Source organism: Sturnus vulgaris, unplaced genomic scaffold (assembly GCF_052056855.1).
Source record: "Sturnus vulgaris isolate bStuVul1 unplaced genomic scaffold, bStuVul1.hap1 Scaffold_180, whole genome shotgun sequence".
Lineage (NCBI taxonomy): Eukaryota > Metazoa > Chordata > Aves > Passeriformes > Sturnidae > Sturnus > Sturnus vulgaris.
In genome coordinates this window covers 3,613,481-3,635,789 of record NW_028276110.1, presented here as the reverse complement: position 1 = coordinate 3,635,789, position 22,309 = coordinate 3,613,481, and the positions used below count along the sequence as shown (strand labels likewise).

The following is a 22,309-nucleotide window of genomic DNA, read 5'->3' as shown; positions in this document are numbered from 1 at the left end:
TGACTTTTATTACAAGTGAATTGCAGAAATTGGCCCGCAGTTTAATGTTTCTTAAACCATCCAGTCATCAATGTCCACACTTCAGCCCTGAGTTCCTGGTTCCTCAGGCTGTAGATGAGAGGGTTCAGGGCTGGAGGTACCACTGAGTATAGAACTGATAGCGCCAGATCCAGGGATCGGGAAGAGATGGAGGGGGGCTTCAAGTAGGCAAAAAACCCAGTGGTAACAAACAGGGAGACCACAGTCAGGTGAGGGAGGCAGGTGGAAAAGGCTTTGTGCCATCCATGCTCAGAGGGGATCCTTAGCACAGCCCTCAAGATGTGCACATAGGAACAAACAATGAACACTAAACAACCAGAACCTAAACAAACACTAACAGCAAGGAGCCCAAGTTCCCGGATGTAGGAGTGTGAGCAGGAGAGTTTGAGGATCTGGGGAATTTCACAGAAGAACTGGCCCAGGGCATTGCCATGGCACAGGGGCAGGGAAAATGTATTGGCTGTGTGCAGCAGAGCATAGAGAAAGCCACTGGCCCAGGCAGCTGCTGCCATGTGGGCACAAGCTCTGCTGCCCAGGAGGGTCCCGTAGTGCAGGGGTTTGCAGATGGACACGTAGCGGTCGTAGCACATGATGGTCAGGAGGGCAAGCTCTGATCCAAGGAAGAACACAAAGAAAAAGAGCTGAGCAGCACATCCAGCATAGGAGATGTGTCTGGTGTCCCAGAGGGAATTGTGCATGGCTTTGGGGACAGTGGTGCAGATGGAGCCCAGGTCAGTGAGGGCCAGGTTGAGTAGGAAGAAGAACATGGGGGTGTGCAGGTGGTGGCCGCAGGCTACGGCGCTGATGAGGCCGTTGGCCAGGAGGGCAGCCAGGGAGATGGCCAGGAAGAGGCAGAAGTGCAGGAGCTGCAGCTGCCGCGTGTCTGCCAATGGCAGCAGGAGGAAGTGGCTGATGGAGCTGCTGTTGGACATTTCCTGTGTCTTGGTGTAGGGATCTGTAAGAAAAGTAATGATAGAATAGTTCAGTTTGGAGAGGATTTAAAAGATCCCAGCTCAGCTTGGTGGCACTTTCCCCCCACTGCCTGCCCAGGACTCTGCTGCCTGGAGCTGTCCCTGCCAGCAGCTGCTTCCCTCTGCCGAGGGCTGGGCCCTGCCAGTGCTGCCAGAGCCCAGCCCAGCCCTGGGGGCTCAGCTCTGCCTGCACACCCCTCCCAGCACAGGGCACTGCCCAGGGCCAGCTCTGCTTCTGCAGGCTCTGATGGCAATGTCAGAGCAAGCCTGAGGAGGCTGGAAAAATGACACTGATGCTGCCTGTGAGGGACCCTGGGCTAATTTCTGTCAGTGCCTGATTTATTAAAATCCAAGAAAAAAATATTCTATTTTTTCCAAACTGAATTTAGAGATTAATATCTATATACAATTTCCCATCTACGCAATGCAGAGCAGTAAATTATAAAATCAGGATTTTCCTTTTTATGCAGGCCCTGCCTCACTGTGCTCCCTGTGTAATCTACATATAAACATTCTGGAGTTCAGTGTTATGCTGGGAGCAGTTCTGAACAATGCAGCATACTCACCACACAAGGAGAACACTTCCAAGCCTTACCAGCTGTCTCCTTCCACCCAGACCTTGTCCCCCAGTGCTGAGAGCAGATCCCAGGGCTGGCTGAGAGCTGTCCCTGGCAGGCAGCAGAGTCACTGCCCCAGCACAGCACCCTGGGCTGCAGGACACCGCTCTGCACCACAGCCCTGGGCACCCCTGGCTGCTCTACACAAAACATCAGAGAATGTACTCACACAGTCTGCAGGAATTGGGATGTTGCAGCTTTAGGAGATCACTGCAGGAGCTGCAGCTGCATTGTCCTGCAGCCAGAGGCTTCCTGTGTCAAGGGCTGGGAGTGATTCTGCCCCAGGCACTTCTCAGCATCTTCCCAGCCCTGACTGATTGAAGCTCTCTGTGCCTCTGTGCTGTGCCCGGGGTGGCTGCAGGCAGTGCCCCAGCCCTGCTGAGCTGTGCACAGGAGCTACTCATGAAGAGAAATGTGTTTTTGAAGCTCTTCTTGGTTGCCAGGATCACATTCTGAGGCAGGAGCCCAGCCCAGCTCAGCAGCACAGACACAGCACAAGGACTTTAATGACCCTCTCAGGGATTGGGGCTGAGTCTCTGAGCATCAATCCCTGAGTGGGAGCTGAAGAAACCTCTCAAGAACTCCAAGTCACAATCAAACTCCAAAGTTTCCTAAAGTTTTAATGGGTCCCTCTGAGGGACACAACTGAGAAAGTGTCCCCAGGTTCCAGTCAGAGCAGGAAATTAGAGGCAGAGATGACAGGTGGAGACAAAGAGAAGCCAAGTCTTGGTGCCCTGGGGCACAGCAGGGTCTGTGCCACCAAGGGCTGCGAGGAGACACCTTGTCCTGAGCCACTGGGGCCTCCTGGCACAGCCCCAGCAAGGCTGGCCACTGAGGATGCCCTCAGCATCCCCCCACATCCCAGTGGCCTCAGGGATGTGCTGGGACGAGTCCCTGGGGAGCCTTGGTCAGGAATGGCCCTGGGGGCTCCTTCATGCTCCCAGGGACTGCAGGTTTTTCAGAGGACTTTGGGTTTTGCTTTTTCCTTGGATTCTCTGAGAGCTTTGTGTAATCATGGCCTCCAATTATCTGCTTTAATTAGTCCCTTGAGAGCCTTTGTCAGTAACAACACTCAGTCGGGCTGATCAATGCTTCAAGATACTTCAGTTTTTTTAAGGTACTTGGAGGTTCCCTTTTTGCACCAACTCTTCTAGTAGTTTATGCAATCATGGCCCCAATTATCTTCTTTAATTAGTCCCTTGAGAGCTTTATATTGACACTCAGTAGGTCTCAATAATACATTGAGATACTCAAGTTTTTAAAGGTAGTTTGGATTTTCCTTTCCTCTCTGACTCTCTGAGAGGGTTTTGGGCGATCCTGGCATCCAGTTCTTTCCTCCAAGGAGTCCATGAGGAGCCTGTGTTGGGGATGGACTTCAGTGAGACCCATTAATGCTTTGAGACACTTTGGGTTTTTCTTCTGCCTTGGACTCCTGGAAAGGTTTGTGCAATCTCCTCTCAGGCTCTGAGGTTCAAGGGCTCAGCACCAAATGCACCACTGGGCTCACTGGGATCAAGCAAGTCCTGACAAACCATGGCTCTGCCTTGATTTCCCTCTGGTGAAGTTCATTCATTAGGAAGATTTTCAAATCTAGTTATGGAGAAATATTTCCCAGAGATTCTAAGAAATACACATTCCTATTTTGAAGACTATTTCATTGTTATTCTCTTTAGAGCAGAGGTGATTCCAGCATTCTGTGATTGATATTGATGCAGGGTCTCTCCTCAGGTCTGGCCTGCTCACAGAAGCTGTGCCTTGAGGTCTGACCCAGTGTGGACAACCTTGCTGCACATTCCCCATCCCCATCCTGTCTGTCCTCACTTGCCTGGGACCTGCTTTACTTGGAGAACTGGCTGCACACAGGCCAAAAGGAGTGTTCCCCTCCCCCCCTTTTTTTTCTGTTTTGAAGCAATCTACAACTCCTTAATGTCCCCGTTGAAAACAGACACCTTCTATTAGTGTGTGCTAAAGCCAAGGTGCCACCAAGCAGCTTCTCCTTCCCCAAGGCAGAACCCTGCAAGAAATGTTTGAGTCCTTTGGACTCCTTGGTTCCCTGAGGCCTTGCAGTGTCACAAAGGCCCCTTGGTTCTGCACTGTCACAATGGAGATTTGGGTCCATGGGGTCCCACAGTGTCACAATGCACTTTTTGGTTCCATGAGGCCATGTTCTATCACAATGGACTTTTGGCTCCTCGAGGTTCCATACTCTCAACAATGGGCTCTGTAGTTCCAGAATGTCACAATGGACTCGTTCCAGGTGGCCCCACAGTGTCACCGTGGTCTCCTTGGTTCCATAAGGCCGTGCAGTGTCACAATGGCTCACAGCTTCCATGAGGCCCCACAATGTCACAGTGGACCCTTGGTCCCATGAGTTTCCCCAGTGTCACAATGGTTCCTTGGCTCCACGTGGCCCAGGTGTCTCACAATGGACTCTTGGTTCCGTGGGGCCCTGCAGTGTCACAGGGGTTTCCTTGGTTCTGTCGGGTCACAATGGACACTGCAGCGCCCCCTGCTGGCCGGGAGGACCTGGCACTGTGCGAGCACCTCCTGGTGGCCGACCCCTGCAACTGTGAGTGGCTTGTACTGGCTTATACTGCTTTGTACTGGTTTGTACTTGTTTGTGCTGGGATGGGGTCCAGGAGGTGCTGGGACAAGGCTGGGGTCACTGGTTTGTACTGGGTTATACTGGGAGAGGTTGTGTGACTGTCCAGGAGGACCTAGGGCTGGGTGTACTGGTTGTACTGTGTTATATTGGTTTGTACTGGGATGGGCTGATGGGGGGTTACTGATTTGTACTGGGTTATACTGAGATGTGGTACTAGGGGTGACTGTTTTATGCTGGGTTATACTTGGTTATACTGGTTTATATTGGGATGGGGTGCTAGGGGTCACTGTGTTATACTGGGTTATGCTGGTTTATACTGGGATGTGGTCCTGGGGTGTCCTGGGTTGTAGTGGTTTATACTGGGTTATACCGGGATATTCTGGATTTTACTAGGTTAAACTGGGGTGTCCTGGTTTAAACTGGGAGGGAGCTTGGGGATGCTTGGCACTCCACTGGGAATAACTTCTGGGGATGCTGGCCTTGCTGATTTATACTGAGATAGAGCTTGGGACCTACTGGGAGTGACTTCAGGTTGTGCTGGCCTTACTGGTTTATACTGGGAGCTGTCACCAAGGGCTCAGGGCCTCAGGGGTGACTCCCAGTGCTTACTGGTTTGTACTGGTGCCATCCCAGTATAAACTTGGGAGCCACAGGCCCACACTAGGAGTCTGTAGACTACACTGGGAATGGGTTTGGGTGTATGAGGCCTTACTGGTTTATACTGGGAGCTGCTGCCACAGGCCTCAGGAGCTCAGGAGTGGCTGCAAGTGCTTACTGGTTTATACTGGTGCCTTCCCAGTCCACACCTGGGAACACTGGTAGGCACTTGTGGCCAGGCAGGACCTCAAGGCCGAGCTGGCCTTCACCAGGGCCTTGCTGAGCCACAGCTTCTCCAACTTCTCAGCCTGGCAACACTGCCTGTGGCTGCTGATGCCCACCAGGAACTACAGCATGGACACTGCCCCCTGGAAGGCTGAAGGAAGGTGAGGGATTCCCCAAAAAACTCACACAATTTTGCAGGATTTCCAAAATTTTCCAGCCCCTCCCTCACCTAAAGTGGGAGCTGGTGTGTTCTGTTGGGTTGAATGGGTAGACCTGGTGTTCCTAAATCCCCATTCACTTCAATGGGTAGACCTGAACTCCTGGATACCTGGGTGCCCCTACTGAGATACTGGGGTTCCCCCACTGCTCTCCTGAGATTTTGGGGTGTCCCCTTTTCCCACCCCAGAGCAGCAGCTGTTGCAGAACACTGTTTTCACCAACCCCATGCAACAAAGCACCTGGCTGTACCTGCACTGCATCCTCTCCCGAGGTAACTCAGGGCTCCCTCTCACCCCTGATGCCCTCACCTGGACTTTTGGGGTACCCCTGAATGTTGGGGTGCCCCCCGACAGCCCCACAGCTGCCCAGGGTCATCTGTGTCCATGTCGACTGAGAGGATGGTGGCCATCATCTTCTCCTGGCCTGTCAGGGTGAGTCAGGCGACTTGGGTGCCCCAAAAATCACCTGGCTACTCCCAGAAATCACCTGGATGCTCCTGGGTACCCCTTGGACACCTGGATCACCAAAATCCCTGGGCCCCCCAAAACTAGTGTCTCAAACATCCTCATTGCTTTGACTGGGTAGACCTGGTGGCCCCAAACCTTATTGCCTTTAAAGGCTAGACCTCCTGTCTCTAAATTCTTATTCATTTCAATGGGTTAGACCTGGAGTCCTGTTTCTCTCCATTTATCTCTACGAATCCCTCCCAGTGGTCCCACTTTTTTCAGTGCTCTTAGTAACCCCAGTGTCCCCCCTCAGCCCTTCCCAGTGCTCCCAGTTTAAACAGTAACTCTTCCCAGTCAAGCCCTCTCAATGGGTAGACCTGCTGTCCCTAAAACCCCTAGTGACTTCACTGGGGTAGACCTGGTGTCCTTCAATCCCCTTTGACTTCAGTGGGCAGAGCTGATGTCCCAAAACTTTTGGTGCTAAAAATCCCAATTTTGGGCTTGGAATTCCCAGCTTTCAGGCTGAAAATGGACATTTTTGGGCTTACCTTGAGGCACAGCTCCAGCATGGACAGGAGGAGAAGGATCAGGAATTTGGGATTGGCCTCCAGGAATTCATCCAGGACGTCCAGATCATTGGCACTGCAATCCTGGAGTGGAAATTCCCAGAATTCAGCCCAAGATTTTCCCCAAATTTTCCAAAATTTCCCCATTTTAGGACCAAATTTCACCAAAATCCTCATTGACTGCAATGGATATATCTGCTGTCCTGAAATCCCTATTGACTTTAATGGGATACACCTGGTGTCCATAAGTCCCTAATGATTTCATTAGTCATGTCTGATGTCAAAAAATGTGTTTCAGGAGATTGATATTGCAAGAGATGAGGCAACTGAGAGATGTTGTAAAAGATGGTTTATGGCCTCATGGTGTCAGTCTCATAGAAGGGTGAGACATTAAAGGTGTTACATCCAACGCCATAATATCAGAAGCTGCCTCATTCTTAGTTACAATGTTTTATGTTCGTTTTTTAGCCAGCCAAATACTTCTGTGAAGTTTGCCAGCATCCTTTTACACCAATCATTAATTGCTTTCCTTCTCATGGCTTTGCAGTAATGTGTCATTTTTCAACCAATCCTAGAACACTGCACCAACCTACATTGATACATCTTAAACTTCTAATTAACTTTATAACAGGTTCTATTGCTAAGCTTTACAATCTTTTACTATCTTACTTAACATACTGCTTTGCTTACAGAATGCATATTTCTATTTGCTTAAAACATAGATCTAGTTATACTAAAAACTTATATTCTTGTTTTATATCTATTTTACTTTCAATGCCCAGATTGTCCAAGATTTCTCCAAGGTCATAGGTCAAACCTTGGATCCATCTCAATCTCTGAGCCTGTTTGCACAAGGCCCTGAGAGCTCTCTGTGCCTGCATTTCCCACACCACCTGTCATCTCTGCCTCCAATTTCCTGGTCTCATTGGAACCTGGGGACACTTTCTCAGTCATGTCCCTCAGTGAGACACATGAACAGGATCAGAAACTGTGGATTTTAATTATGAGTGAATTTTTGTGATATTTCTTAGCAAACAATGGTCCTGCCTTGATTTCCCTCTGGTCTAGTCCAGTTGATTCGGAAGTTTTTCAACTCCAGTTATGGAGAAATATGTCAAAGACCTTCTTAGAAATATCCATTCCAATTTTCAAGGATGTATTTTATTACTGTTGTCTTTACAGCAGAGGTGATTGCAGCATTCTGTGATTGATATTTGTGAGAAATGGATTTGTAAAGGATTCTCAAAGCCTGACTGAAAGCTCACACAGTCTTGTACATCTGGATGCAAACTCTGAGATAAGGTGTGCTGACTCAGAATGGCCCTGGAATAGAGAAGACATTGTAGAGTGAGATTGAACTAGAAACAAGTTTCAAACAATGGTGTTGCAAAAAGAACAGATATTTTTCAGAATTAGAAGTGTGAAAAATCCATTGTGGCATGACCATGTGGTGTAAAATACTATGTGATTGTTGTTAGAAGTATAAGCACCATTGTGTGGCAAAAGCTAATAGGCTGAAAAATATTAATAAAATGTTGAAAGCAGGAAATAACTTGGCTTCTGATGGAATGGCATTGAGTTTTGCATCTCTTATTTTCCACCATTCAATGAGACTGATAATGAAATTAAATCTTTAAAAAAATGCGCCTCTCTGTTGCCCCATTTCTGTAAAGCTGTGATTTCCCAACAGTGCTGAGTCCCTGGACATCAGTCCCTGAGAGGGAGCTGAAGGAAAACTTCTCAAGAACTCAAAATTCAATTGAAACTCCAAAGTTTCTTGAAGTTTTAATGGTGCCCACTGAGGGATATGACTGAGAAAGTGTCCCCAGGTTCCAGTAAAAGGAAAACACTGGTGGCACTGATGACAGGTGGGGACAAACAAGGGAAAGGTGTCTCTGATGCTGAGCAAACCTGGATGTGTTTCAAGAATACCAAGGGCCAAGGACTGAGCCCCAGCCCCTGGCAAGGCAGATCCTGTCCCTCCCTCATTGCTCAGGGCTCTTCCCGGGCCACTGGGCTCTGGCCATGTGCAATGCCAAGGGCAGCACCATGGGGCGGCCCCTGCCAGGCTGCTGAGCAGGGACAAGGAGGCAATGAGGCCCCAGCACAGCAAGGCTCACTTGTCCCCTGCTGGCCTCAGGCCCAGGGCCAGCCTGCATGGCCCAAGTGCTGCAGGAGTTGGCTCTGTCAGGGCCTTTCAGCTGCTGCCCATCCCTGTGGCCTCTGCAGCCCAGGCTGTCCTACGGTGTCCATGCCCTGCGCCTCTGTCCCTGCAGGCTGTCGTCATCCCCCGGCTGCCCCACCTCGCTGGCCCCTTCCTTTGCTGACAGCTCTGCCTCCTGCCTGCCTCTGCCAGGACACACAAAGCCTTGGGCTGCTCCAGACTCCTTCTGGGGGATGTGTTGCACCACACCCCTGCCCTGGGAGAGAAATTCCTTTCTTCCTGTGTCCAGTCTGGGCTCTCCTCTGCTGTCCTCAGTCTCCACCCCACTCAGCACAGAGCTCCTTCATGTAGTGGCCATGTTCTTGCAGCCTCCAAACCCCACCTTGGGAGACATCTGGACCCTCTCCCAGGTGTGGGAAAATTAAAACATTCTTCTCATATTCTAAGAAAATCATCAGAGGACAAGGCAGCCAGACTTTTCTGTCCTGGATACTTTTGTGTGGACGCAATCCTTGGATGGATGGAATTTTAGATGTAGAATCCCCGTTTTGGCCATTGACATTTAGGTGAGAAGGGCAATTCTTTTCCACTGTAATGCAAGTAGAGAGCCCCAGTGTTTGGTGGTAGATGAGAGACAGCCCTCAGGAGGCCAAGGCCAGGCAGCACTGTCTGTCCTGGCAGTTTTTGTCTGGGAGGACCCTTGTACATGGAGAACTCTTTAGGGGGAGTAGCAATTTCAGCCTTGGGCACTTGGAAAGAGGGATGGTTCTTTTCCATGGGAAGGAAAGCACAGAGCCCCAGTTCTCCAGGGGCTGATGAGCAGCAGCCCTCAACATGCCAGGAACAGCCAGACCTGAGAGGTGGCCCCCAGGAGGCCAAGCCAGCCAGATCTGTTCCATGTCCCCTTGGTTCCATGGGACCCTGTAGTGTCACAATGTTCTCCTTGCTTCTGCAGTGTCACAATGAGGCCCTGCAGGGTCACAATGGCCCTTTGGTTCTGAGGGGCCCCACAGTGTCACAATGGTCTCCATGATTCCATGGGGCCTTGCAATGCCACAATGATCTCCATGGATCCATGGTGCCCTCCAGGGTCACAGCGGCCCTTGGGCTGCACCAGGCCCCACAGTGTCACCATGGTCTCCATAGGAAGAAAACAACCGAGCCCCAGTGCTGCAGGGGCAGATGTGGGGCAGTCACCAGAGGCCAAGGACAGACAGACTTGATGGTCTTTGCAGATTTTTTGTGGGAGTAATCCCCAGATATACAGAATTTTAGAGGTGGAATACCTATTTCAGAAATGGACATCTGGAAGAAAAGGACAGTTCTTTTGCAGGGAAGCACGGAATACCAGTGTTTCAGGGGCAGATGAAAGGTGACCATCAGAGGCCAAGGCCAGGCAGACCTTTCTGTTCTGACAGTTTTTGTCTGAAAGCAATCCTTCGATATAGGGAATTTCAGAGATGGAATCCAAATTTTGGCCGTATCTGCACTGATAAGAGGGACATTTTTTTCCCTAGGAAGGAAAGCACAGAGCCCCAGTGTTTCAAAGGCAGATGAGAGCCAGCCCTCAGGAAACCACAGCCAGCCAGACTTGTCAGTCATGGCAGCTTTTGTCTGGGAGCAATCCTTGGATATAGGGAATTCTGGAGGCAGATTCCCAATTTTGGCCACGGGCACCTGGAGAAGGATGGTTCTTTTCCACAGGAAGGAAAGCACAGAGCCCCAGTGTTTCAGGGGCAGATGAGCAGTGGTCCTCGACATGCCAAGGTCAGCCAGACCTGTCAGTTGGCCCCCGGGAGGCCCAGCCAGCCTGACCTGTTCCATGCTCCCTTGGTTCCATGGGGCCCCACAGTGTCACAATATTCTCCTTGATTCCAGGAGTCCCTGTATTGTCACAATATTCTCCTTGTCACAATATTCTCCTTGCTTCTGTAGTGTTACAATGGCCCCTTGATCCATAAGTTCTTGCAGTGTCACCATGGCCCCTGGGCTCCATGCAGCCCCACTGTGTCACAATGGCTCCTTGGTTCTGTGGGCCCCACAGCTTCATCACTGACCCTTGGTTCCACTGGGGTCCTGAGTTTCACAGGGGATTTCACCCGCTGATTCCATGAGGCACCAGAATGTCACAATGGTCTCTTTGGTTCCATGAGGTTCCATGGTGTCACCATGGTGTCCTTGGACCTGTATTGTCACAACGCCCCCTTGGTTCTGTACTGTCAGCAATGGTTCCTTTCTTCCACTGAGGCCTTGATGTGTCACAATGGCTCCTTGGATCCATCACATTCCATAGTGTCACATACAGAAAATCACGCTATGAAAAGCCAGTGTCCGTTAAGGAGACAGGGGAGTCTGCAACTTTATTTCAGTCAAGGGAAAGAGTCCACCAGGGCACACGCTCATGCAGTTTTCTCTCTTGAGGTTCTGGACGCAGCAGCCTCCTTTATCCTAAACTCCCAGGTGCACGTTGCCCTCTTCCTTTTCCCATTGGCTGAGGTACTAGGAAGGTACAGCCTTCCCAAATTGCCTACCCCATATCCCCCCTTTAACCTGTCATTTTACCCCAAAGTTCATAAACTAAAGCTCATGCAGACCCTTGTCTGTTTCAGGAGCCAAGCTGACTGGGCTCTGTAATAAACCTGTTGCTTGTAGTTAGTAGAGAAATTAAGACCCATTTCAAGGATATTAATACCCATACTTTCAGTCATTGAATAATCTTTAAAGACAACTTACTCGTCAGTCACAATGGACTCCTCAGTTCCATGAGGCCCCACAGTGTCACAACTGACCCTTGGTTCCAGGAGGTTCCGCAGTGTCACCATGGTTGCTGTCAGAGGCTGGATGAGATCGATGTCCCAGGCACCTCAGGATGCTCGGAATGCCTGTGTGGGGCCAGGGCCAGGTCAGGCCTGGAATTCTGGTGGGACAGAGCCCCGCCCCCAGCCCCTGACTGGCACAGCTGCCAATCACACAGCAGGGGCAATGCTAACCCAGCTCTGATTGGCTGAGCTGTCAATCAATCACACAGCAGGGGCAATGCTAACCCAGCTCTGATTGGCCGAGCTGTCAATCAATCACACAGCAGTTGCAATGCTAACCCAGCTCTGATTGGCCGAGCTGTCAATCAATCACACAGCAGGGGCGGTGTTAACCCAGCTCTGATTGGCTGAGCTGTCAATCACACAATAGGGGTGATCTTACCTGAGCTCAGATTCTCTTTCTATGGACCTTCTCTACTGCTGTTCTTCTCTCTTTCTTCTCCTTCTAATCCTGCTTACCTAGAAGATTTTTGGATACCTTAGCATCTTAATGGTTAAAGGTTTCTAGGTTAAATGACATGAATGAAGTTCATGATATGATGAGACACATATTTCGAATTGGATCTTTTATTAAACCCTTTGCCAATTTTCCTTGATTGTCTATATTTTGCCAGTAAAATTTTGTGTCATTTGGACCTCTTAACTCAATTGGTTAGAGCATGGTGCTGGTATCACTGAGGTTGTAGGTTCAATCCCTGTGTGGGCCATTCACTCAACAGCTGGACTTGATGATCATTGTGGGTCCATTCCTACCAAGAATCTTCTGTGCATCTGACCATGTTGAGAATACCCGGCTGAGGTTTCTTCTGTGCACCAAACTTGACTAAAGAAACCTTTGGTCACCCTCAGCATTTCAGTGGTCTGGGATGTTCCAGCCCTGCAGGCTCACCATGGCCTCTTGTTTCCATCAGGCCCTGCTGTGTCACACTGGCCCTTGGTTCCATGAGCATCTGGAGTGTCACACAGCTTGATGACATTTGTCCTTGCTGCCCCTGCCATCCCACTGCCCCAGCAACAGCCCCGAGCCACCCGTGAGGGACAGGCCCTGCTGGGCCAGGCCTGGGCTCAGGCCTTGGCCTTTCTGCTTCCTCCAGCCAGCCCAGGCCTTGCTCAGCATTGCAGTTCCCTGCTCACAGCCTCGGGCTCCTGCAATCCTGCCCTCAAGGATCTGCTCTCACCAGTCCCTGGGGAGCCTTTGGCACTCCCTGCCCTCAGTGGGGCCACTGATGCTCCAAGGGACTTGGAGTTTTGCTTCTGACTCCTTGAGCACCTTCTTCAAACTCCTCTCAGTGCCTAAGGGTGCTGGACTCAGCCCCAAATCCACTGTGGGGATCATAAAAATACACAAAGTCCTCAGGATCACCTTGTCTTCTTCCAGTTGTCTTCAAGTTATCAGGGGTTGTGCAGGGGCTTGGAGTCAATTTGGAGTTTTGTTAATGGGGAAGGATTTGATGTGCATCTCATAACTTTTATGTTTTTAATCACATGAATAGTTTTTCATTTTCCATTTTAGAGAAGAGCTGATAGAAACATTTCCCAAGTGATCTTGATGCTGAATGTCTCCTTAGGAGGTCTGGGCATGCAGAAGAATGAGCCCCTTGCAGGCTGACCCTGTTTGGACAACCTGCTCTTCACCCCCAGCCTCACCATGTCTGACATCACCCACCTGGGACTGACATCCCTGTGCCCTGCAGCAGAACCTTGTCCCCTGAGCTGTGCAGCTGGGTGTCCCAGCCCATTGCACCATGTCCCACCTGCTCTCCTCAGGGCTCTGCCTGCACACAGGCCCAGGAGAAATTTTCCTGTTTGTGAGGAAAGAATGGAATAACCTGAGCAGGTTTCCTAAACAACAAACCCCACTGTTATGAATGATGTTCTATTTTTTCCAATTTATCAAGCAACAAGATTAAATTTAATAGTAAGTTTTTAATAGTAACAAAATGAATATAATCAAAGTATTGGAGATGACAATTAAAGTATTCGAGATGAAACAATCAAAGTGCATATATTTAAGATTATACAAATTTTGGCAGTAAGTAATTTACTATAATTGAGGTTCATATAAAGCATAAGCAAAACTGACCGGGGAGGGGAGGGGCCCCCCCGGGGCCCCCCCTCTGATCGGGGATACGGGGAGTGGCTCGCCATTCCGCACGTATCAAAGCATCCAGGCTAACAATCCCACTTATATACTGTAGGTTACAGAAGTTTCTAGAAAGCTCCTCCTAGTTTCTGTTCCTAAAATCTACATCACTATGTGTACAGCGCATGCTCTACTAATGGGTTAGGGGGTCTCTCATCCTTTTGAGGGTCTTATTTCTGATGAAGGCTCATCGTCTTCATTAGCGACTGAGGTGTGACCCACAGGTAGCACAGGCGCCCTGTGTGACTGAGCAGATGTTTTCCATAGCAAGACTTTAATTGAGTCCCATGCCTGGAATCGTCCCATTTTGGCCTATTTCAAGGTCAAAACTTTCTATTTCTAGATGCTGCTTGTCAGACCTACGTCCTTCTACTATTCTTGTTTGACTTTCTTCCAACCTTCTTCTTCGACTCCCAACATCTGGAAGATGTCCTTTGCCCTGTTTCACCCATCTCCCCCCTCACTCTGTAACAATTGTCTTCTATTGATCTAAATACAGTTTTGTTAATATAGTTACAACTTAATTAGCACGAATCACATTTATCACAATTCCCCCATTTCTCTTTTTGATCATATTGATTCGTGCTCTAAAAAGTTGCTACTTGGTATTGTCTATATTTCTTCATACTAGCCTCCAATTTTTCTAACATTTCTCATGTGGCATCCAGCTTTTCACACTCCTTCTCAAATTTGGTTAACATTTCTCATGCCAGGGTATTCTCTTTGCATTCAGTCACTATTTTCTTGATCTTTCTTCCTCGAGTGCAAGTGGATTGTGCTTTCAGTACCATCAAGGAATTTAATTTCCCTTTTGCTGTTGATTCTATATCCATGGGCATGGCTGTAAGTTGCATTCCTTGAATTACTGAGTGGATTAGTTTGATTAGACAGGATATCATGCAAGGTAGAAACAATAGTTCTAAAACAGAACATAATAGCATGAATCCCTTTTTTTTTTTTTCATTACACGCCTCCAGAAAGTTTATCCCACCAATCAGCTTTCAGAATTCCATTTTTGAAGTGGTACATGTGCCACTCTTTTAATTTTATCAGCAAGCTTTGTGATGGCCTCCCCATGATCATCTATTTCCACACAGCATTCAGATTCATTAAACCTCCCACAAACTCCTCCTTCTTCTGCCCATGGATAGTCTAGGTCAATTTCTTGCATCAAATTTGCAAAAAGGTTTTTATTTGAAGTTGCAAAACCCAGTCACCATAGTGCTGTTTTAATTTTTTATAAACCTCATTCAGTTCCCTTAACTCTTTCCCTCTGATCTTTTCCTATCCTTTTTTTGTTTCTTTTTGTTTTTCAACTTCCATTATCATATTTTTCAAAACAAAATAAAATTTTATATCTAGGACAAAGCTGATCATTGTTAGGATAAAGAGTTCACCCATTGAATCCTAAATTACTTCTTACTTAATAGAATTTTGGACTTTTCACACAATTTTCTAAAAAGCTGGTACAATCGTAACAGGCAGCACTAACATGTGGCTGTGCCACAAAAACTGATTCCATCTTATCGTTGACCACAGGGATCAGGAATAGTTTGTTTCTTTACTGCTGGCTCTTGCATTGCTTGTCTTCTTGTAATTTGTTCCTGCATGGTCTGTTCTTCTTTGCTCCATGCTGTCTTATAGTTTTAGCCAGTTGCCAGGGGTATTATAGTAAGCACAATGAAAATAATTCTCAGGAATTTTAACTTTCTACCTGTCTCAAGGCCCCTTGGGTTGCAGCCAAGGGCCGAGATATCAATCTTCTCGGTAGCAAAGTTTTTATCCTGGGATTTGTTTCTCTTTGGTACCCTTGGCCTCATAAAGTTCGTATGAGCCATTTTAACTTTTTCTGTTCCAAAGATGCCACAAAGTATTTGTAGTTCTGCAGCACTGCCTTATCTCTCTCCCTAGATTGATCAGCTATTTTTCTTAATCCACTAAAGCTCCGGAGATATGCCAACTACAAGATTTGTTTTTACACAAGTTGTCTCGATGGTGTTCCAAAAAATCACTAAAAAATCCTTTCAAAGTTAGCTGTTTACATGCACAACTTAAACAAACCAATTGTCTCTCTTTTTCTTTCACTCTAGTTACTATTCACCACAAATGAAAACAACAGGTACAAATAACACAAATTTGTGGACAACACTTTAAACCATGGTTAGTACATTCCCAGTGTGCTAATTCTTTTTGGGCCCTTGTTGGGGGTTGAATGCTTCGCTTTTCTTTCTGTGGAATTTCTCCCATTGTTATGCTAAGTAATTGTGGCTACACCTTAAAACGACAGATAATGTTCTCTCGTAGGGGGGTGGCTGGAGGGGGAGCGGGGGGGAACCGGAAAAGGAAAGGTGGGATAGGGGGGTCTGGAGCGGGCCTCTCTCTCTCGCTTGGCTCCTGGAGTGGGAAGACAACCTGGGCTCTGCTCTGGCATCTTCCCCTGCCATCCCAGCACTGAGATCCACGCTCCCTGCCTTTGGACATCGCTCTGCTGCTCTCCTAGCTCACCCTACTACCTCCGGACACTCTGCTGAGCACCACGACCGACACCGTGAGGGGGGAGTCACTTTCCCCATCCCCTCTCACCCCTGGGCCGCGGCCGCCATCACCCAGCCCTCTTCAACTGCGCGGGACCTGCCCTGCCCCCACAGCACCGGTAACAGCACAGGGAGACGGCCTGCGGCCAGAAGTGACTGGAGCGGAGCTAGACTGTTTCTGTTGCCAATTTTTATAGCTGTTGTTGTTTTTCTGCTTTGTTAGATACCAGTAAAGAACTGTTATTCTCATCCCCATATCTCCTGCCTGAAGGTGTCTGAATTGGACCTAAAATAATTAAAAGGGAGGGGGGTTGCACTCTGCATCGCAGAAAAGGGGCTCCTGCCTTTCCTTAGACCATACCTGTCTTTCAAACCAAGACAGATTTTGGCGCCCGGAACGTGGGGCATTGCCTGAGGGCATTGAGAGAGGGGTAGAAAAGGGGATAACAGTTCTTAAATTACCCAAGCTTGTGGTAGGTGACACCATGCTGTCCAGCTTACCCTGGATTGGCCTCCATGTGGTCACTGCTATATCTCTCCCATTTGCAAGCCCTTTTTTAAACATGAGCTTCATAACCAAGGTTACTGTGGCTATTATCCAGTTTATTATGTGGGTTGATCAGTTGAGGAATTCATGGATTTTTAATTTTCTCTGGAAGATGGCCACATGGATTCAGAGCTATTGCACTCTAAGTGTGTGTTTCTGGGGCTACTTCAATAATGGTACTTACTGTGAGGAAGTGGCAGCAGGTGAAATTTTTTCTCAACCCATCACAGGGTTTTTGAAGTTCACCCCACCAGTCTTCAAGGGGTTCCAATCCACTTTAAATGCTAATGACATTATATTGTGGCTAGTGTTGCTTATATCCCTGTTAAACCTGTTCTATCTAACATTCAGAGATAAGGGGAGACTGACTTGGATAACAACCCTGATACCTACCCCAGGGATTAGTGATGTTACCCCAGAGCCTGATCCTGTACCAGAGACTAGGGAGGTTACCCCAGAGCCTGATCTTGTCCCAGAGACTAGGGATATTACCCCAGAGCCTGATCCTATCCCAGAGACTAGGGATATTACCCCAGAGTTTGACCCTGCTCCACAGCCCACCTTGGAAAGGAACCACCCGGAATGGGTGGGGGTGCTAGCAAAGGAGATACGTGAGATGGGCCAGATGCTGAAGGAGTACCTCTCCCCAGCTGGTGAGAAACCCTCCCCCTGCCTTAAAGAGGGAGACTCTGATGGTGCAGCAGTGGGACCCACAGATGTTACATCTGTCCAGGTTCCAGCTGAACTGCAAGGGCACTCACAGCCAGCAGCAGTTGCCCCTGTGGAAACTAGGAAGTCTAAGATGAAAACAAGGCACCTAGATAATAAGGGTCAGGAAGGGGGCCCCTCACAACCAGCAGGGGAGCCAGAAGTTGAGATCATCACCGAGTCCCTGTCATACGAGAGTCTCCGTAACCTGCGAAAAGACATTGTACGACGGGGCCGTGAGGCTTTTACAACCTGGTTACTGCGGGTCTGGGACCTTATGGGTACAGGTGTGCAACTGGATGGTACTGAGGCAAGGAATTTGGGAGCCTTGACCCAGGACTCAGGTGTGGACCAGGTATTTGTAAGGGAGACAGGTCTCCTTTCCCTCTGGGAGTGACTTTTAATGAGTGTGAGAGAGAGATTTGTCCACAGGGAAAGAATGCAGGAGCACCACCAGAGAACACGTTGGAATACCCTTGAGGAAGGGATCCAAAAGCTGAGAGAAGTGGCAGTACTGGAGGTGCTCTTTGGGAGGGATGGACAGCATGACAATGACCCTGACAAGGTCAGGTGCACAGGGCAGATGTTGTGGAATCTGGCAAACCTGGGCCCATCTCAATATACCCCCTTTATTGCAATGATTGATGCTGATACCAACCAAGTGACAGTGGGTTCTGTTGCCAACAGGCTCAGGAATTTTCGGAGTATGATGGCTGGCCCAGTGCAGGCTCATGTCTCTGCTGTGGCTAAGGACCTCAGAGAGGAGTTTAAGGAGGAGATGAAGGAGATAAGGGAAGAGGTGAGGAAGATCAGTGCAGCACCAGTGCGAGTCATGGACCCCAAAAGTAGAGCCCAACGCCCCCCAGCTAGGGAGAGAGGGTACACCCCACGTGCTGACCTGTGGTTTTTTCTACGTGACCACGGGGAAGACATGAGAAGGTGGGATGGGAAACCCACTTCTGTCCTGGCAGCACGGGTGTGCCAACTCAGGGAGGGGAACACCAACAGAGGGAACTCCACTAAAATGAGGGTAGCCTCAGCCTCCCATGGAGGTGCAGGGTATTACAGAAGGGAAGATGATCTGTCAGATCCCCTTGAAGGAACCTCCAGTATGTATGCCCAGGAGAGAAATAATAACCAGGGCTAGAGGGGCCCTGCCTCTAGCCAGGGAGAGGCACGGGAAAACCGGATCTTTTGGACGGTGTGGATCCGATGGCCTGGCACATCAGAGCCACAGGAACACAGAGCATTGGTTGACACTGGTTCACAATGTACATTAATACCATCAGGACATGTCGGGAAGGAACCTGTTTCAATTGCTGGGGTTACAGGGGGATCTCAGGAATTGACTCTGCTGGAGGCTGAGGTGAGCCTGACTGGGAAAGAGTGGCAGAAACATCCAATTGTGACTGGCCCAGAGGCACCATGTATCCTAGGCATAGACTTCCTCAGGAATGGCTATTACAAAGACCCAAAGGGACTCAGGTGGGCTTTTGGAATAGCTGCTGTGGCAGCAGAGGGCATTAAGCAGTTGAACACCCTGCCTGGGCTATCAGAAAACCCATCTGCAGTGGGACTCCTCAGAGTGAAAGAGCAACAGGTGCCAATTGCTACCTCAACAGTGCACCGCTGGCAGTACCGGACGAATCGAGATGCCGTGATCCCCATCCACAAGATGATCCGTGAGCTGGAGAGCCAAGGGGTGGTCAGCAAAACCTACTCACCCTTCAACAGCCCCATCTGGCCTGTCCGTAAATCTGAAGGAGAATGGAGATTGACTGTGGACTATCGTGCATTGAATGAGGTGACTCCACCACTGAGCGCTGCCGTGCCGGACATGCTGGAACTGCAGTACGAGCTGGAGTCCAAGGCAGCAAAGTGGTATGCCACTATCGATATTGCCAATGCATTTTTCTCCATTCCTCTGGCAGCAGAGTGCAGGCCTCAGTTCGATTTCACCTGGAGGGGTGTGCAATACACATGGAACTGACTGCCCCAGGGGTGGAAACACAGCCCCACCATCTGTCATGGGCTGATCCAGGCTACACTGGAGAAGGGTGGAGCTCCAGAACATCTGCAGTACATTGATGACATCATTGTGTGGGGGGATACGGCAACGGAGGTATTTCAGAAAGGAGAAAAGATCATTGAGATTCTGCTGGGAGCCGGCTTCGCCATTAAAAAGAGCAAAGTCAAAGGGCCTGCCCAAGAGATCCAGTTCCTGGGAGTGAAGTGGCAAGATGGACGGTGCCAGATCCCCAGTGAGGTCATCAATAAGATCACTGCAATGTCTCCACCAACCAGCAAGAAGGAAACACAAGCCTTCCTAGGTGCTATAGGCTTTTGGAGAATGCACATTCCTGAGTACAGTCAGATTGTGAGCCCTCTTTACCTGGTTCCCCGCAAGAAGAACGATTTCCACTGGGGCCCTGAGCAGCAGCAAGCCTTTGCCCAGATCAAGCAGGAGATTGCTCATGCAGTAGCCCTTGGCCCAGTCAGAACGGGACCAGATGTGAAGAACGTGCTCTACTCTGCAGCTGGGAACCATGGTCTGTCCTGGAGCCTGTGGCAGAAGGTGCGTGGTGAGACTCGAGGCTGACCACTGGGGTTCTGGAGTCGAAGCTACAGAGGGTCCGAGGCCAACTACACTCCGACGGAGAGGGAGATCTTGGCCGCCTATGAAGGGGTCCAAGCTGCCTCAGAGGTGGTTGGCATGGAAACACAACTCCTCCTGGCACCCCGACTGCCAGTGCTGGGGTGGATGTTTAAAGGAAAGGTTCCCTCAACCCACCATGCCACTGACGCCACATGGAGTAAATGGATTGCCCTCATCACACAACCTGCCCGTATTGGAAACCCGAATCGCCCTGGGATTTTGGAGATAATTACCAACTGGCCGGAAGGGGAAGACTTTGGTCTTGCCGACGAAGAGGAACAGGAACAAGTGACCCGGGCCGAAGAAGCCCCACCATATAACCAACTGCCAGCAGATGAAACACGCTATGCTCTTTTCACTGATGGTTCCTGCCGCATCGTGGGGATGAACCGGAAGTGGAAAGCAGCCGTATGGAGCCCCACACGACAGGTCGCACAAGCTACCGAAGGAGAAGGTGGATCGAGTCAACTTGCTGAACTCAAAGCTGTTCAGCTGGCCCTGGACATTGCTGAAAGAGAAAAGTGGCCAAAACTCTACCTTTACACTGATTCATGGATGGTAGCCAATGCTCTGTGGGGATGGCTGGAAAGGTGGAAAAAGGCTAACTGGCAATGTAGGGGAAAACCAATCTGGGCTGCCAATGAATGGAAAGACATTGCCACCCGGGTAGAGAAGCTGCCTGTGAAAGTCTGTCATGTAGATGCCCATGTCCCCAAAGTCGGGCTAATGAGGAACACCGACACAATGAGCAGGTAGATGAGGCTGCACAGATAGAGGTGTCGAAGATAGAGTTAGACTAGCAGCACAAGGGAGAGTTGTTCCTGGCTCAATGGGCCCATGATGCCTCAGGTCATCAGGGCAGAGATGCCACCTATAAGTGGGCACGAGACCGAGGGGTGGATCTAAGCATGGACAGTATTTCTCAAGTTATCCATGACTGTGAGACATGCGCTGCCATCAAGCAGGCCAAGCGGGTGAAGCCCCCCTGGTATGGGGGGCGGTGGTCCAAATATAAGTATGGAGAGGCCTGGCAGATTGACTACATCACAGTGCCTCAAACCCGCCAGGGCAAGCGCTATGTACTGACCATGGTGGAAGCCACCACTGGATGGTTGGAGACCTATCCTGTGCCTCATGCCACTGCTCGGAACACCATCCTGGGCCTGGAAAAACAAGTTCTTTGGAGGCATGGTACCCCTGAGAGAATTGAGTCAGACAATGGGACTCATTTCAAGAACAGCCTTATAAACACCTGGGCTAGAGAACACGGCATTGAGTGGGTGTACCATATCCCCTACCATGCACCAGCTGCAGGGAAAGTTGAACGGTGCAATGGCCTGCTTAAAACCACCTTGAAGGCACTGGGTGGGGGAACTTTCAAGAACTGGGAGATTAATCTACCAAAGGCCACCTGGTTAGTGAACACCCGAGGTTCCACTAACCGAGCAGGCCCTGCCCAATCTGAGCCCTTGGGAATATCAAATAGAGATAAGGTTCCAGTGGTACACATGAGAGGTATGCTAGGAAAAACTGTTTGGGTGAATCCTGCCTCCAGCAAAGACAATCCCATCCATGGAGTTGTATTCGCTCAAGGACCAGGTTGCACCTGGTGGGTGATGCAAAAGAATGGAGAGACCAGATGCATACCCCAAGTAGACCTTGTTTTAGGGTGAAATACCTATAGTACTGTGCCTATGTCTCTAACTGCATGTATGTATATATAATGTAACAGTTTAATTTGATATAGCATATTAGTATGGGAGAAATTCAGGGGTGGATAATGTTGGAGGTTGAATTAAGCCCTTTTCTTTCAGTGGAATTTTCTCCCATTGTTATGCTAAGTAATTGTGGCTACACCTTAAAACGACAGATAATGTTCTCTCATAGGGGGGTGGCTGGAGGGGGAGGGGGGGGAACCGGAAAAGGAAAGGTGGGACGGGGCGGGGGGGTCTGGAGCGGGGCTCTCTCTCGCTTGGCTCGTGGAGTGGGAAGACAACCTGGGCTCTGCTCTGGCATCTTCCCCTGCCATCCCAGCACTGAGATCCACGCTCCCTGCCTTTGGACATCGCTCTGCTGCTCTCCTAGCTCACCCTACTACCTCCGGACACTCTGCTGAGCACCACGACCGACACCGTGAGGGGGGAGTCACTTTCCCCATCCCCTCTCACCCCTGGGCCGCGGCCGCCATCACTCCAGCCCTCTTCAACTGCGTGGGACCTGCCCTGCCCCCCCAGCACCGGTAACAGCACAGGGAGACGGCCTGCGGCCAGAAGGGACTGGAGCGGAGCTAGACTGTTCTGTTGCCAATTTTTATAGCTGTTGTTGTTTTTCTGCTTTGTTAGATACCAGTAAAGAACTGTTATTCTTATCCCCATATCTCCTGCCTGAAGGTGTCTGAATTGGACCTAAAATAATTAAAAGGGAGGGGGGTTGCACTCTGCATCGCAGGAAAG

General features: G+C 49.5%; 1 protein-coding gene and 1 long non-coding RNA gene across 2 annotated transcripts in view; one reads left to right on the top strand and one right to left on the bottom strand.

Annotated features, from left to right (window-relative positions):
* LOC148218569 (uncharacterized) overlaps positions 1 to 22,309 on the top strand; it is a 386,417-nt gene that overhangs the window by 178,117 nt on the left and 185,991 nt on the right. The gene's annotated exons all lie outside the window — the stretch shown is intronic.
* Positions 41 to 971, bottom strand: LOC148218571 (olfactory receptor 14A16-like). The gene has a single exon (XM_088157835.1). It carries the CDS (start codon positions 969 to 971, stop codon positions 42 to 44), a length of 930 nt encoding a protein of 309 aa, XP_088013961.1. The 3' UTR covers position 41.

Bases quoted from the DNA above. Each gene is read 5' to 3' on its own strand.
- LOC148218571 (XM_088157835.1), bottom strand. From the start codon at position 971: ATGTCCAACAGCAGCTCCATCAGCCACTTCCTCCTGCTGCCATTGGCA.